Below are 13,516 nucleotides of genomic sequence, written 5' to 3'. Positions count from 1 at the left end.
TAGATGAAATACTCTTATATAAGGTAGTTAGGGTTTTGTACGCCATCTTAGCTCATGCAATATGCCCCTTCCATCATAAAAGGCCCAAATTATATATACTTAATTATTCTAATTACACATATCTCCACTACGTTTCTCAAATTTTACATCCCTAATTTTCAACCATTGATTTAAAGTGATCCAACGATTCCTGTTCTTATAATTCTACCTACCTTGTATTATAAAGACTATCCATCCACTTCTTGTACATTTAGCACTGCTCATATATAATCTTCCTCATGCAAGCACTGCAGTTTACCTACCAGATATAAACTCCATCACAGATGCATAAAAAGAGAAAGTTTTAGGAATAATAATATATATATTAGGGGAAAAAGGTAAATTTTTCTATCTTTCTTTTGTTAAAGAAACCCTAAAATAAAAGAAAACATATAAGATGCTGAGGTATGATGATTTGGGTCTAATCTTCTGTTGGAAGATGCTGCAGTTAACCGTAGCTATCATTTGAAGTTCATATTCATCATTTCTTTAGTTTTTCTTGCTTAAGTTTGTTTGGTTGAAAAGGGAGATATCTTTATCGGTAGGTAATTACAGGTGAAATCATAGATTTAACGCTCAAATCTTTTTCATATTTCAGTATTTTTTTTTTCAGTATAAGAATAACGGATTCATTCTAGAGTTCATAATTGCCGCTACTTATAAATATTTTTCTATATATCAAACTCTGACTTTATAGAAAGTGCATTATCGTTTTAGTATATTTTAGATAAATAAAATTGTGTGCTTTGTAATGGATATTAGTATACATACGTATGTTTGTCTTGTTTGTTAATAATTATATAGCATATGGCTTTAACCAATAATTGTTTGCAGGTAAATATTACATCATGAATGTATTTCAAAGCCTCATAGAAAGACTAAGGCCTCTTGTGGGTTTGAAAGGCTGGGATTATTGTGTTCTTTGGATATTTAGTGATGACCAAAGGTTAGAAAAATACTAATTTATATTATAAATTACATAATCAAATTCTCTCTCTTATTTTTTTTTTTCAATTTTTTTTGTAGGTTTCTCGAATGGATGGAGTGTTGCTGTGGTGGAACTGAGGACATAAAAAATGGTGGAGATGAAGTTCAATTTCCTCTTTCTTCTTCTTGTTGTAGGGATTTAATCTTTCAACACCAAAGAACTAAATCTTGTGAACTTCTTGCACAACTGCCCACTTCAATCCCATTAGACTCTGGGTATAAGTTTTGTATATTAATTTATTCTCCGTTTAACCTTCCTTAACTATTAGTTATTAGTTTATCATTACATGAAGACTGCTTTGTATTTGTTCTCTCTATCTCTTTTAATAGGATTCATGCACAGACCTTGATATCAAACCAACCCAGATGGCTAAATTTTTCTAGTTGTTCAGATTCAAGTGTTCTTGAAGTGAGTGAGTTTAATTTCCTTTAATTCTTTCTATATAAATAAATTACAATCCCTAATTTTCAAATTAATATTAATTATTATTAATTCAGGGAACAGTTGGAACTAGGGCTTTGATACCAGTTCCTGGAGGACTATTAGAGCTGTTTGTTACTAAACAAGTAAAGTGACAACCCTTTTCAATGATCAATACAAATATTAGGTTTTCTTTAATTAATTAAAGTTCAAAAATGATCTTTACATGATAAATATAAAATTATTTATTAACTAATTATTGTTTTAATTACAGGTATCTGAAGATCAACAATTAATAGATTTTGTAACATCTCAATGTAGCATTATAAGGGAGCAAGAAGCCATTATAAACTCAACCAACATGGAAGCAAGTTTTGCAAATAATATGAACATGAACAGTGAACAACAATCTTCGAAACCATTTCTAGCTGTTGATCAAGATCATGATCATCACCATCACCCTCAAATTAATCAATTCCAGCTGGCACATCAAGCATTAGAGGATTTGAATAACTTAGCATATGATATCTCCGGAAACCGAGTCCCTCTATGCAGTCCTCCAATGAATTTCTTGCAGCAATTTAATTATAATGAGGATAATAAGAACTACAAGACTAAAAATTGTGATGATACTTTCTTCGAAGGCGCTGTTCATGGAGTTGAAGATATTCAGAAATCAGTAATAAGTGATAGTAATAATAAAGAAGAGAAGCAATGGGATGATAAAGAGTGTATTAAACAGGAGAAAGGGAAATCGGATTCGATGGACTGTAATTATGATGAACTTGATGACGAAAATGATGCTAAATATATGAGAAGAACAGGAAGAAAACCTGAAGCTAAAAATCTTCATGCTGAAAGAAAGAGAAGGAAAAGGCTTAATGGGAGACTCTATGATCTACGTGCCTTGGTTCCCAAAATTTCTAATGTAATTATGTCTTCTTCTACCTTTTAATTATTGATGTTTTTATGTATATTTATGTGTAATGTTGTGTTTTTGTGATCAGCTGAACAAGGCTGCCATACTTGGAGATGCAATTGAATTTGTGAAGGAGTTGCAGCAGCAAGAAAAAGAACTGCAAGATGAGCTTAAAGAGCATTCAGATGATGAAGATGGCAAAAATGGGAATCAAAGCAATATTCCATCAGAAACTCTAAGCCAAAATGGAGGTCTTGGAAATGGGTTTCAGGCGGGAGCATCAGAAGTTAGCTGCCCAAAATTGAATCAGCAAAAGTCAGAAAATTTTCATGATAAGGGACAACAAATGGAGGTAATTAATTAGATAAATCCCATGTTTAATAACTCATTTCTTAATTAATTAATTAATTAGTTAATGAAACAATTGCAGGTCCAAGTAGAAGTGGCTCAAATAGATGGAAATGAGTTCTTTGTAAAGGTATTTTGTGAGCATAAGGCAGGTGGGTTTGTGAGATTAATGGAGGCATTGGATTCTCTTGGCTTAGAAGTTACCAACGTCAATGTAACAAGCTGCAGAGGCCTTGTCTCAAATGTTTTCAAAGTAGAGGTTAGAGCTTTAAGCCGTTCCTTGTCCTGCACATGTATGTATCAAATTGAGTTTAATTATCTTTGATTTATTTATTTATTTATTTTTTTTTGGCAGAAGAAGGATAGTGAAATGGTTCAAGCAGATTATGTGAGGAACTCTTTGTTAGAGCTAACAAGAGACCATCCAAGAGGATGGCCAGCTTCAGATAATGGTAACGGCATGGACTATCACCACCACCACCATCACCACCTCCACAATGGCCATGTCACTTCCAATCACCACCACCTCCACAACCTTCATGGTTGAGTATAATTAATTTCGGAACAAGTTTCTGTTACATTTTAATTACTAACGTTGTTGCTACTTTAATTAATTATATTTTCTATTTAATATATGGACAAGATAACCATATTTCAATATATAATTATTAATTAATTAGGCTCAAAGGAGATACTATATATATATATATATATATATGCATGTGATCAACTTAAAATTTGGTGGATTTCCTCAAAATAAATAAATAACTTAAAGGTTGGTGATAGAATTTTTATTTTTAGCATGGATACTAAATTCAAGAGACAAACTTAATGCAGTGCATAGAAGCTAGTTAACCCATGATATTATTTTATTGCAAAATAAAAGAAAAAAAATCTCAATTTTTTTTTTTTTTTGTATTACCCCATTGTTAATTTGGAATTTGGAACAGATGAATTCCATGAAATTTTATAGAATTCATTTAAAAGTCTATATTTTTGTGTTTGAAATGAAAAAAAAATATAGATTTCAATTCTATGGAATTGAACATAACTATACTAAATTCCATAAAAATAGTTGGAATTTCTAAATGAATTTCACAAAACTAAGCCATCCAACTTTTTATGACAAAATTACCAATTTTTTTCTACAAAGTCAATTTTTCAATTTTTTACTTATTTAATTTATTTATTTTATCAAATTTGACCAAAATCATTTAAAATTTTTATTTTTTCAGAAAAATAATTTCTTATTATTGTATTTTTTAAATATTTTTCATCTTTTATTTTAATAGTTTTTTATTATTAAGGAGAGAGATTCAAGTTATATATATTACTAAATTAAATGCAATAATTTTATTAATATTATTTTTATTTTATATATTTATTTTTAATAAAAATATGAAAATTATATAGCACAACATAAATATAATTGATATTTATTATTTATTTTTGTGAAATTATTATTTTAAGGGTACTTTAGTAAACAAGAGCAATTGAATTTTTCCATTATAAATTTATTCCATACATAGTTATGTGGAATTCAATTGAATTATCTGTTTTAAATTAATCATGAAAATTCATTCACAAATGAATTATATTAGAATTTATTTACAAATAAATTTCATAATTTTGAATTCATTCATACCAAACGGAGTGTATAACCATTGAACTATAACTAAATCACTACAAAAAAATCGCCAATTTGCGACCGCCTAAAATCGGTCGCAATTTTGCAACCGAATTGCAACCTATAGACAAACAGTCGCTAATTGTAGCGCTAAAAATTCCCGCGAGTTTGTTTTTCAGTTTGCGACAAGTGTACTATGGATTTGCGACCGATTTTGCGACCGATTTGCGACAACGTTTTTTCCGTCGCAAAATTGCGCGCTTCAAAATTAGGAATAAGTTCTGAGACCGATTTGCGACCGACAGGTTGAGTCGCAAATCGGTCGCAATTTTATTGCGAAGTAAAACGACGTCGCTGAGTTAAAAAATTGCGACCGATATTAATGAGATTTGCGACCGACCAGTCGGTCGCAAATTTTAGGGCTTTAAACGCTAGACGCCCTCCCTCTTCTTTCTTCTTCTTTCTTTCTTCTTCTCCTCCTCTCCTCTCCTCTGTTCGCAGCGCCGCTCAAGTCCTTCCTGACGCCGCTGGTGATTTTATCGGCAATTTCTCTATTCATGCCATAGGGCGGGCCAGTCAGATTCATGGTCTCAGGGGTTTTTGTGATTTAGGCAACTAGGGCTTGCACGAATCTACTGGTAGCAGTGGCTGATGGAGGAGAAGAACATCGTGGATTGATTGCGTACGCTTGTTTCTTGATTTACACTCTGTTTTCGTTGCTTGTTATATTTTAGTGAGAATAACGTATGACGGTAAAATTGATATTGCATTTTTTTGGATTTTGTAGTTCAAAGATATTGTAGTTTGGATTTGTTTTTTCGCTGTTGCAGGTCATCTTGAATCTAATGGACGTTGACGTAATTTTTGTGGTCAAATGGTATATATAGAGATGATTATACCTGTAAATTGACATAGTAATGTGTTTAGATTGAATTTTTCTTTCTCTTGACACTGGTATTAAGTTGTGAAATTACTGTGTGAGGAACAACAATTTTAAAGAGTACTAGAAGCAGATGTTGATTGTTTATGCTTTAGTGGTTTGAAATTTTTTTATTTTTTACATTCGGGTAATTCTGCAAGGTGGAGTTATTAACTAACTGAATAAATGCTTCAATTCACTATTTTTATAAATTATGTGATGAACTGCTCTCCTTACTGGAAGAATGCTGTGTTTGGTTCATGCTAGGCAGGGTTTTTGTCAAGCGTCTGCGTTTGTATGAATGATTTATTTTGCTTAATTTTCATGACGTGGAGCAGCAAAAAAATTAGATGTGTAACTTTTATCCAATAGACCATTGCAAGGTTGCCCGTCGGTGTACTGAATACTGTTCCTTGTTTTAACTCGCTAAGTGAGCTTATAAGCTCAGGAATCTGAGACATGTTGGATGCCAAATTTGGGGATGCCTTACTTATATTTTGCGCATATGTGCTTATAATTTGCCTTAATTGTACAATCACAGATCACAAAATACTGTAATGAGTTTTGCATGTTAATATTCTGTGAAGGAAAATGCTCTATGCATGATATTTTAGTCCAAATACTGGTGCTGATGTGCACAATTTGTTTACCTAGGAATGCTCATTGATCGATATGTATGGAGTTAAGGTCATTTTCATTTCTGGTTGATTTTGCTTCTTCCTCGCCGCCTTGTTTGCATGATTGAGCTTCTATCTTTAGCTTGCCATATATGGCCTTGCATAAGTTGCCTTCTTTTCTGATAGTAAATGCCTGTCTTTATACAATTTCCTTGTTTATATTTGTTTAAGTGTAAGTTTATTGGCCTTTAGGCTTGTTTTGATAGTAAGATTTCCTGGATTTTATAATAATATTTATTTTTTTAAAATTTTTTTTAATTTTGCGACCGATTTGCGACTGACTTGCAACAGAATTTTCTGCGACCAATTTGCGACCGCTTTTTCCAACTGAAAAAACGACCAAAATTTGCGACCGATTTTTTTCGATTTTGATCGGTCGCTAATTTGCGACTAACGAAAAATCAGTCGCAAAATATTTTGCGACGAGCATATTTGCGACCGATATTTGTCGGTCGCAAATTGGTCGCTAATTGAATTTAGCGACCGATTGGTCGGTAGCAAAATGCCGTTTTTTTTGTAGTGAATCCTACCCGCTTTAATTCTAGATTTATGTCTCATTCTATTCTATAACCAAACAAATAGCTAAAAAATGTTTTAATTAAAATAAAATTCACAATTATTTACTAATAAACATATTCACAATTTTTATTATTAACTAATAAAAATTAATGTAACAAAATCATTTGATCAAGATTAATTAGTTTGCAGCATTGATTGATAAAATTACAAGGAGTGGCCATATTTGATAAAAACGTTAAAGTTGAGGCTTTTTTCTTTAATATACATGGATATATGACTTGGTGCTGACATTGGATGTTGTAGTGCATACTTGTGAGAGATAATTATCACATTAGCATGAAATTGATGAAAGACAAATGGAGGCTAGAATTGATACAAAAAATTAAATACGCGGTATTGATTTATAAAATTAAAAGAACCGGCTAGAATTGATAAAAATGTTAAAGTTCAGGCTTTTTTTTGTCTGGCCTAAAATTAAATAGGACTAGTTATATACTCCCTCTGTTTAAAAAGATAGTCGATATTTCCTTTTTGGTTTGTTCCAAAATATAGTCTACTTTCATTTTTTGCATTATATTTAATCCTTGAATTGTCTATTATACATTTATTAAAGTTTATCTTATTCTTAATAACCTTCATTAATTCTTACTTATTATTTCAATATAATAATTGCTCATGTATTATTTAAGATGCGCATAATAGGAAAGTTATATAAATAAAATTGTCTTTTAACCATTATAATTACTACTTTCTTAATCTGTGTGAAAATAGAAAGTGGACTACTCCCTCTGTCCCAAAATATAAATGTTTTTGAGTGATAATTTTGTCCCAAAATATAACTTTAAATATTTTAAGAAATAATAAATGATGTTTTTCCATTTTTACCCTGATTTACATTAGATAGAATAACTACATTCACAAGTGACTCTTGGTTTTAAGATAGAGGGTAATTTAGTCAAATTACTCTTGACTTTTTTATATTTTAGGAGAATTAATTGCTTCCTTAATCTCCACGTAAAAACTTTAAACGACTTATATTTTGGGACAAAATGAGTATCTTTTTTGGATGGAAGGAGTATACAATACTATTTCATCCGTACCATTTTAATAGCAACAAATGGACATTTTAGTTTGTTCCACTTTAAATGCTTATTTAGGATTTTAAGGATGTATTAATTATTTTTTTCAATTTTATCCATATTTATTAAGTGTTTTATAGCAAAATTGACGATAAGTTTTTAATTTTAAAAAGGTCAATTTAGATATTTTATTATATATTTTTAAAAAATTAATATGTTCAATCATTTTTTTAATACTTATGAAAAGATCAAATATTGTTATTAAAATGAAAAATGAATCTAGCAAAACCAAAACGATTTTGTTTCATAGTTGGACTTTCTAAGTTATATTTAGTCTAAAGTTCAATTTGAATTAAACAGGATATCTAATAAAAATTTAAGAGCAAAATTGAATGTTTAACCTGAGGAAAAAAAAAGTTTAATAAAATTAGAAGGATTAAAAGGGTAAAATTGAAAAAGATACATCTAAATGAAAGTTGACATAGATAACATAACGTTAGAGAAATGACAAATTAGTGACTTGTCTTGGTCCAAACACAACACACCAATTTTGCGTTTTCTTGTTTTTTTTTTTTACGAAGAAAAGTCTATAGAATGCCATGTGTCCCTCTCCAAACCAAATGCCGTTACAATTTAAGTCGGTGCTTTGATTTCTATAGTCTTGACCAGCGTTCATTATCCAGACTGAAAATTCGGTCAATATTCCAATTTTTAAATTTCATTCTGTTTCTCAGCATTTATAAAAGTTAGGACTCACGAATGACTTAATGGGTTTGGTGGGCAAAAATTTAATTATTTTTATAATTACTAACTGTTAAATTTTTATAAAATATTAAAAATTAAATATTATATGAGTTAATTTTTTATCAAATGCTATATAAACTTTTAAAAGCTAATTCAAATGCTATGTTAATCAACACTATAAAAAAATAATATTTAACCTTTTGACTACTTAAAAAGCCATTACCAAATACAGCCAATAACTTAATCTTCTATTTTCTTTCAGAAGAATTATTATTATTTTTAAAAATAATTTCTTTTTCTTATTTTTTTCTTCTATAGCACTGTTATACCTTCATGTCAATTTTTTTTTATTTTTTTCCATAAAATATAATAACACGTTAATTAATTTTGACAAAATAGTTAATAATACAGTGAAAAATTAATTAATTTTGCTAAAATACAGAAACAAAATAGTAATTATGTAACGAGATAGTGCAAAATGATTGACAAAGGTATAAAATAACATAACAGAGGCAAAAACTATACATTGTTAAAAATAAATGAGATGTTATATATTAGAGCAAAATATTAATATAAAATTATAATTTTCCTTTCTCATTTTAGGGAAAATAATTATTTCGTTCTTGAGGTTTTACAAAATTAATTAACTCATTCTTGTATTTTTGTGTATTAGTTATTTAGTCCTCGAGATTTGATTCTGTCACATTAAATGGTCATTCCGTCCAATTTTAATAATTTTTGCCTTTAAATATCTAGTAAAAGACTAAAATATCCTTATAAAGCGCTATCTTTCGTCCTTTTCTTCTTCACCTCTCCAAGTCCCCATTCCTGCAACTATAGAAACTCAAATAATAAATAAATTTAAACAAGTTGAAAGATTGGGTTAATAAATGGTTAAATTAAAAATCATTCATATGAAAGATATAACTCTCTTCCACGAAATCATATAGACATATTTATGTTAGATTATTTAATAATCTATATGTGACTCATGTAATTAAAGGACTGGTTCTAATTAAGGTGACCCAAGATGATGATTATTAGGTTTAATGGATAAGAGCTAGTTAGGGTTTTAATCTCATTCCTCTGCCTTATAAAAGTAAAAGAAATCGACAGCTTAGGGTGAACACAGAAAAGAAAACAAAATAGAGAGTGTGACGGCTGCCTCAAACAGATACAGCGATAGCTTGTTTGAGAGAGCTCATAAAAGAAACTCCCATAGCTATTGATTATTCTCTGACCATTGAGAGAAAACTTACAGACAAAAGGCCAGAGGAAGAAACGCAGATCTGCTGTTACGGTGAGAATCGAATTGCCGCAACGAGGTAACCCATAACATAGATATGTGGTTATGGATCAAGGTACGCTTCCGATTATTGTATATTCTAGTCAAATAAATTCTATGAACAATAGATCTGGGCTATATTAAAGATTGTTTAACATGTGGTATCAGAGCCTATACCTGTTCTAGATTTGTTTGATAGTGTTTTATTTGGCTTAATTAATGAAAATTAATTTCGTATTGTGAAGTTGATTTTTCTGATATAAGCGAAGCCAAAAATTATAGGAATTGAAAAACTGTTTGTTTTCTTTATACTCTATAACTGATTAGGCTGTTATTTATAGAGAATGGTTATGACCTATTATTGGGTTATGTCGTTAAAGTTTTGATATCTTAATTCAATCTCATAAAAGTTTTGCATAAATCAATGTTTAATGAATGGAAAACTTGTTAGTCATCAAAGTGGTCTTATTTTGATTAGTTTAGACATTAATTATGCAGCTTTCAATTGTTCATGATTGTGTGATGCCTTAAATGACATAAAAGTTAAAATTGAACAATTCAAATCATTGATTATAATTTGTTAGGTTACCCAAAGATAGACCATTAATTATAATCAATGGCATTAAATAGACTTATCATTGGACTAATTAATATGAATGTATATCCAAAGATAACATGCATATTGTATGGAGCATTATTGAATAGTTGAAAGGAATAAAAAAAAAAAACGTAACTGGATTTCAGAATGGAGCACTGGCGTGCTGCAATGAGCACGAGCGTGCTATGGACTTCCAGAGAGAAGCACGGGGCGTGCTGTAATGTAGCACGGACGTGCTTCTCTCTGACTTGCATAAAGGCTCACAAGTTGCTCCACAATGAAAGTCTATTAAAGTATTTTTCTTCTTGGCATTATTATTGATGAAAGCTATGCATTTAAATATTACCCAAAGGTGAATCTAGATGCATAATTAAAGTTGTTATTTGTTTGAATCCATTTTATGTTTACTCAAAGCATTAACGTACGAGTATATGTGTAATGTTGCAGTTTCCTTTAACATGTTTGCTATGGGCACTTTGTTGACTAAGTTCAATGGATTGAACTATGCTGATTGGTGCGAACAAATCCATTATCAGTTAAGAGTTCTGGACTTGGATCTAACATTAGTCTCTGAAAAGCTAGCAGCCATTACAGAGACTAGCACTGAAGCTGACAAGTCTCATTATGAGGCTTGGGAGTGGTCTAACAGGCTAAGCTTGAACTTAATAAGGATGACAACGAATGAAAATGTTAAGCCATCAATGCCCAGAACAGATAATGCGAGAGAGTATATGCTGAAAATTAAGGAATACTCCCAATCGGACATAGCTGACAAGTCCATCGTAGGATCCTTGATGAATGAGCTGACGACCAAGAAGTTTGATTGGTCACAATCCATTCATGATCATGTGACTGGCATGCAAAATTTGGCAGCCAAACTAAAATCAATGGGAATAGATGTGAGTGAATCCTTTTTAGTTCAATTTATTATTAACTCACTTCCTCTTGAGTTTGGTCAGTTCCAGGTGAATTACAACACCCTTAAGGAAAAATAGAACATTCAGGAAATCAAGGCCATGTTGATACAAGAGGAAGGGAGATTAACGAAATTGAAGGAATACTCTATCAATATCACATTTCATAATGGAGCTAGTAGTAGCAATAACAAATCACGGAAGAAAGGCAAGAAAAGGAATAGTGCCCCAATGAAGGTTAATGAGGGCCAAATCCAAAAGGATTTGAAGTGCTACTTCTATAAGAAGAATGTTCACTTCAAGAAGGACTGTCCTAAAAGGAAGATTTGGTTTGAAAAGAAAGGTATACTTTATGTTTCAGTATGTTTTGAATCAAATCTTATTGAAGTGCCTAATAATACCTGGTGGTTAGATTCAGGTGCAACTACTCGTCTGTCTCATATTATACAGGGATTTCTTTCGATCCAACCCATAAACGAAACTGAAAAGTTCCTATTCATGGGAAACAGAATGAAGGCACGAATAGAAGGAATTTGGACTTATAGATTGATCCTGGACACTGGTTGTTATTTGGATCTTGAAAAGTGTCTCTATGTTCTTGAATGTGCTAGAAATCTAGTTTCTGTTGGGAGGTTGGATAATGTTGGTTTCAGTTTTAAGATTTGTAATGATGTTTTTTCATTATACAAACTTAAGTACTATTATGGTTCTGGTACTTTGATTGATGGTTTGTATCGATTTAATCTTGATGCTGAATTTATTGAATCCCTGTTTAATGTTGAACACAATATAGGTATTAAATGTAGTGCACATAATGAATGTTCTGCTTTCTTGTGGCATCAAAGGTTAGGTCACATATCAAAAGAAAGGATTTTGAGGTTAGTGAAAGGTGGAATCTTACCTCAATTGGATTTCACTGACTGGGATGTGTGTATAGATTGCATTAAAGGTAAGCAAACTAAGCACACATTAAAGAATCCAGCCACAAGAAGCAGCGAATTGCTTGAACTTATACACACTGATATATGTGGTCCTTTTGATGTTCCCTCTTGGGGTGGTGAAAAATATTTTATTACCTTTATCGATGATTTCTCACGGTACGGTTATGTATATTTGCTGCATGAAAAGTCTCAATCAGTGGATATCCTTGAGATATTCATTAATGAGGTAGAAAGGCAGTTAAATAGAAAAGTTAAAGTGGTGAGATCTGATAGAGGTGGTGAATATTATAGTAAATTTAATGAAAATGGACAATGTCCAGGTCCATTTGCAAAGTTCCTTGAAAGTCATGGCATTTGTGTGCAATACACAATGCCAAGTACACCTCAACAGAATGGTGTAGTTGAAAGGCGGAATCGTACTCTTATGGAAATGGTTAGGAGTATGCTAAATAATTGCACTGTACCTTTATCATTATGGATGCATGCATTAAAGACTGCAGCATATTTACTTAATAGGGTTCCTAGTAAGGCAATTCCTAAGACCCCTTATGAACTGTGGACGGGAAGGAAACCTAGTCTGAGGCATCTTCATGTTTGGGGTTGCCCAGCGGAAGTAAGGATATATAATCCATATGAAAAGAAGCTTAATGCTAGAACGGTTAGTGGATTTTTCATAGGATATCCTGAAAAGTCAAAAGGGTACAGATTTTATTGTCCTAACCATAGTACGAGAATTGTTGAGTCTGGTAATTCTCGGTTTATTGAAAATGGCCAAATTAGTGGGAGCAGTAAACCACATAAGGTGAATGTACAAAAGATTCAGATTGAAAATCCAACTCAGATGGATTTTCCTAATGTCTCTTCTTCGGTTTTTGTTCCACTTGTTGTATCATGGTTTAACAACATGATTGAACAACAATGCAACATTCCGAACCCATAAAATGACCATACAAATGATGAACTAGCAAATAATGAACAATTCACGAACGATCAAGTTGTTTCACAAAAAATAGCATTACGGAGGTCATAAAGGCAAAGAAGGCCAGCTATTTCTAGTGATTATGTGGTTTACTCACTTGAGCATGAATGTGAATTGAGCATTGATAAGGATCCAGTCTCTTTCCAGAAAGCCATGGAATGTGATAATTCTGAAAAGTGGTTTAATGGCATGAAGGAAGAAATGCAATCAATGAGTGATAATCAAGTCTGGGATTTAGTCGAGTTGCCTGAGGGGTCCAAACAAGTTGGTTGTAAATGGGTTTTTAAGACCAAACGGGACTCTAAGGGTAACATTGATTTTGAAGAGACCTTTTCTCCAGTTTCCAAAAAGGACTCTTTAAGAATTATTTTAGCTTTGGTGGCTCATTATGATCTAGAGCTTCACTAAATGGATGTAAAGACAACTTTTCTTAATGGTGACTTAGAGGAGGAAGTATATATGGACCAACCAGAGGGGTTTGTGGTCACAGGAAAGGAAAACTTGGTGTGTAAGTTAAAGA

The 13,516-nt window shown here is 31.5% G+C and overlaps 1 protein-coding gene across 3 annotated transcripts; it reads left to right on the top strand.

Moving 5' to 3' along the window:
* Positions 1–247: 247 nt before the first annotated feature.
* AMS (basic helix-loop-helix (bHLH) DNA-binding superfamily protein) lies at positions 248–3,401 on the top strand. 3 transcript variants are annotated; one of them, XM_089716945.1, is made up of 9 exons: positions 248–377; positions 874–985; positions 1,066–1,242; positions 1,357–1,435; positions 1,525–1,593; positions 1,722–2,375; positions 2,455–2,718; positions 2,797–2,973; positions 3,070–3,401. In XM_089716945.1, the coding sequence occupies exons 2-9, from the start codon at positions 888–890 to the stop codon at positions 3,259–3,261; spliced, it is 1,710 nt and encodes a 569-aa protein (XP_089573071.1). In that variant the 5' UTR covers positions 248–377; positions 874–887; the 3' UTR covers positions 3,262–3,401. The 3 variants fall into 3 exon arrangements, with proteins under 3 accessions (XP_089573071.1, XP_089573098.1, XP_089573116.1); XM_089716972.1 differs by lacking the exon at positions 248–377 and adding an exon at positions 413–580; XM_089716990.1 differs by lacking the exon at positions 248–377 and adding an exon at positions 413–594.
* The last annotated feature ends 10,115 nt before the right edge of the window (positions 3,402–13,516 follow it).

The sequence above is a fragment of the Jatropha curcas genome, chromosome 1 (genome assembly GCF_041381405.1).
Source record: "Jatropha curcas cultivar XTBG-Jc1 chromosome 1, XTBG_Jcur_1.0, whole genome shotgun sequence".
Classification (NCBI taxonomy): domain Eukaryota; kingdom Viridiplantae; phylum Streptophyta; class Magnoliopsida; order Malpighiales; family Euphorbiaceae; genus Jatropha; species Jatropha curcas.
Note: the sequence above shows the minus strand (reverse complement) of the source record. Positions and strands in the feature narration are given on the sequence as shown.

What these genes read in the sequence shown, in the direction of transcription:
- AMS (XM_089716945.1), top strand. Translation starts at nt 888, where the DNA reads ATGAATGTATTTCAAAGCCTCATAGAAAGACTAAGGCCTCTTGTGGGT. An exon ending in ATATTTAGTGATGACCAAAG is followed by an intron (nt 986 to 1,065) that starts GTTAGAAAAATA and finishes TTTTTTTTGTAG; the next exon opens with GTTTCTCGAATGGATGGAGT. An exon ending in AGCTGTTTGTTACTAAACAA is followed by an intron (nt 1,594 to 1,721) that starts GTAAAGTGACAA and finishes TTTTAATTACAG; the next exon opens with GTATCTGAAGATCAACAATT.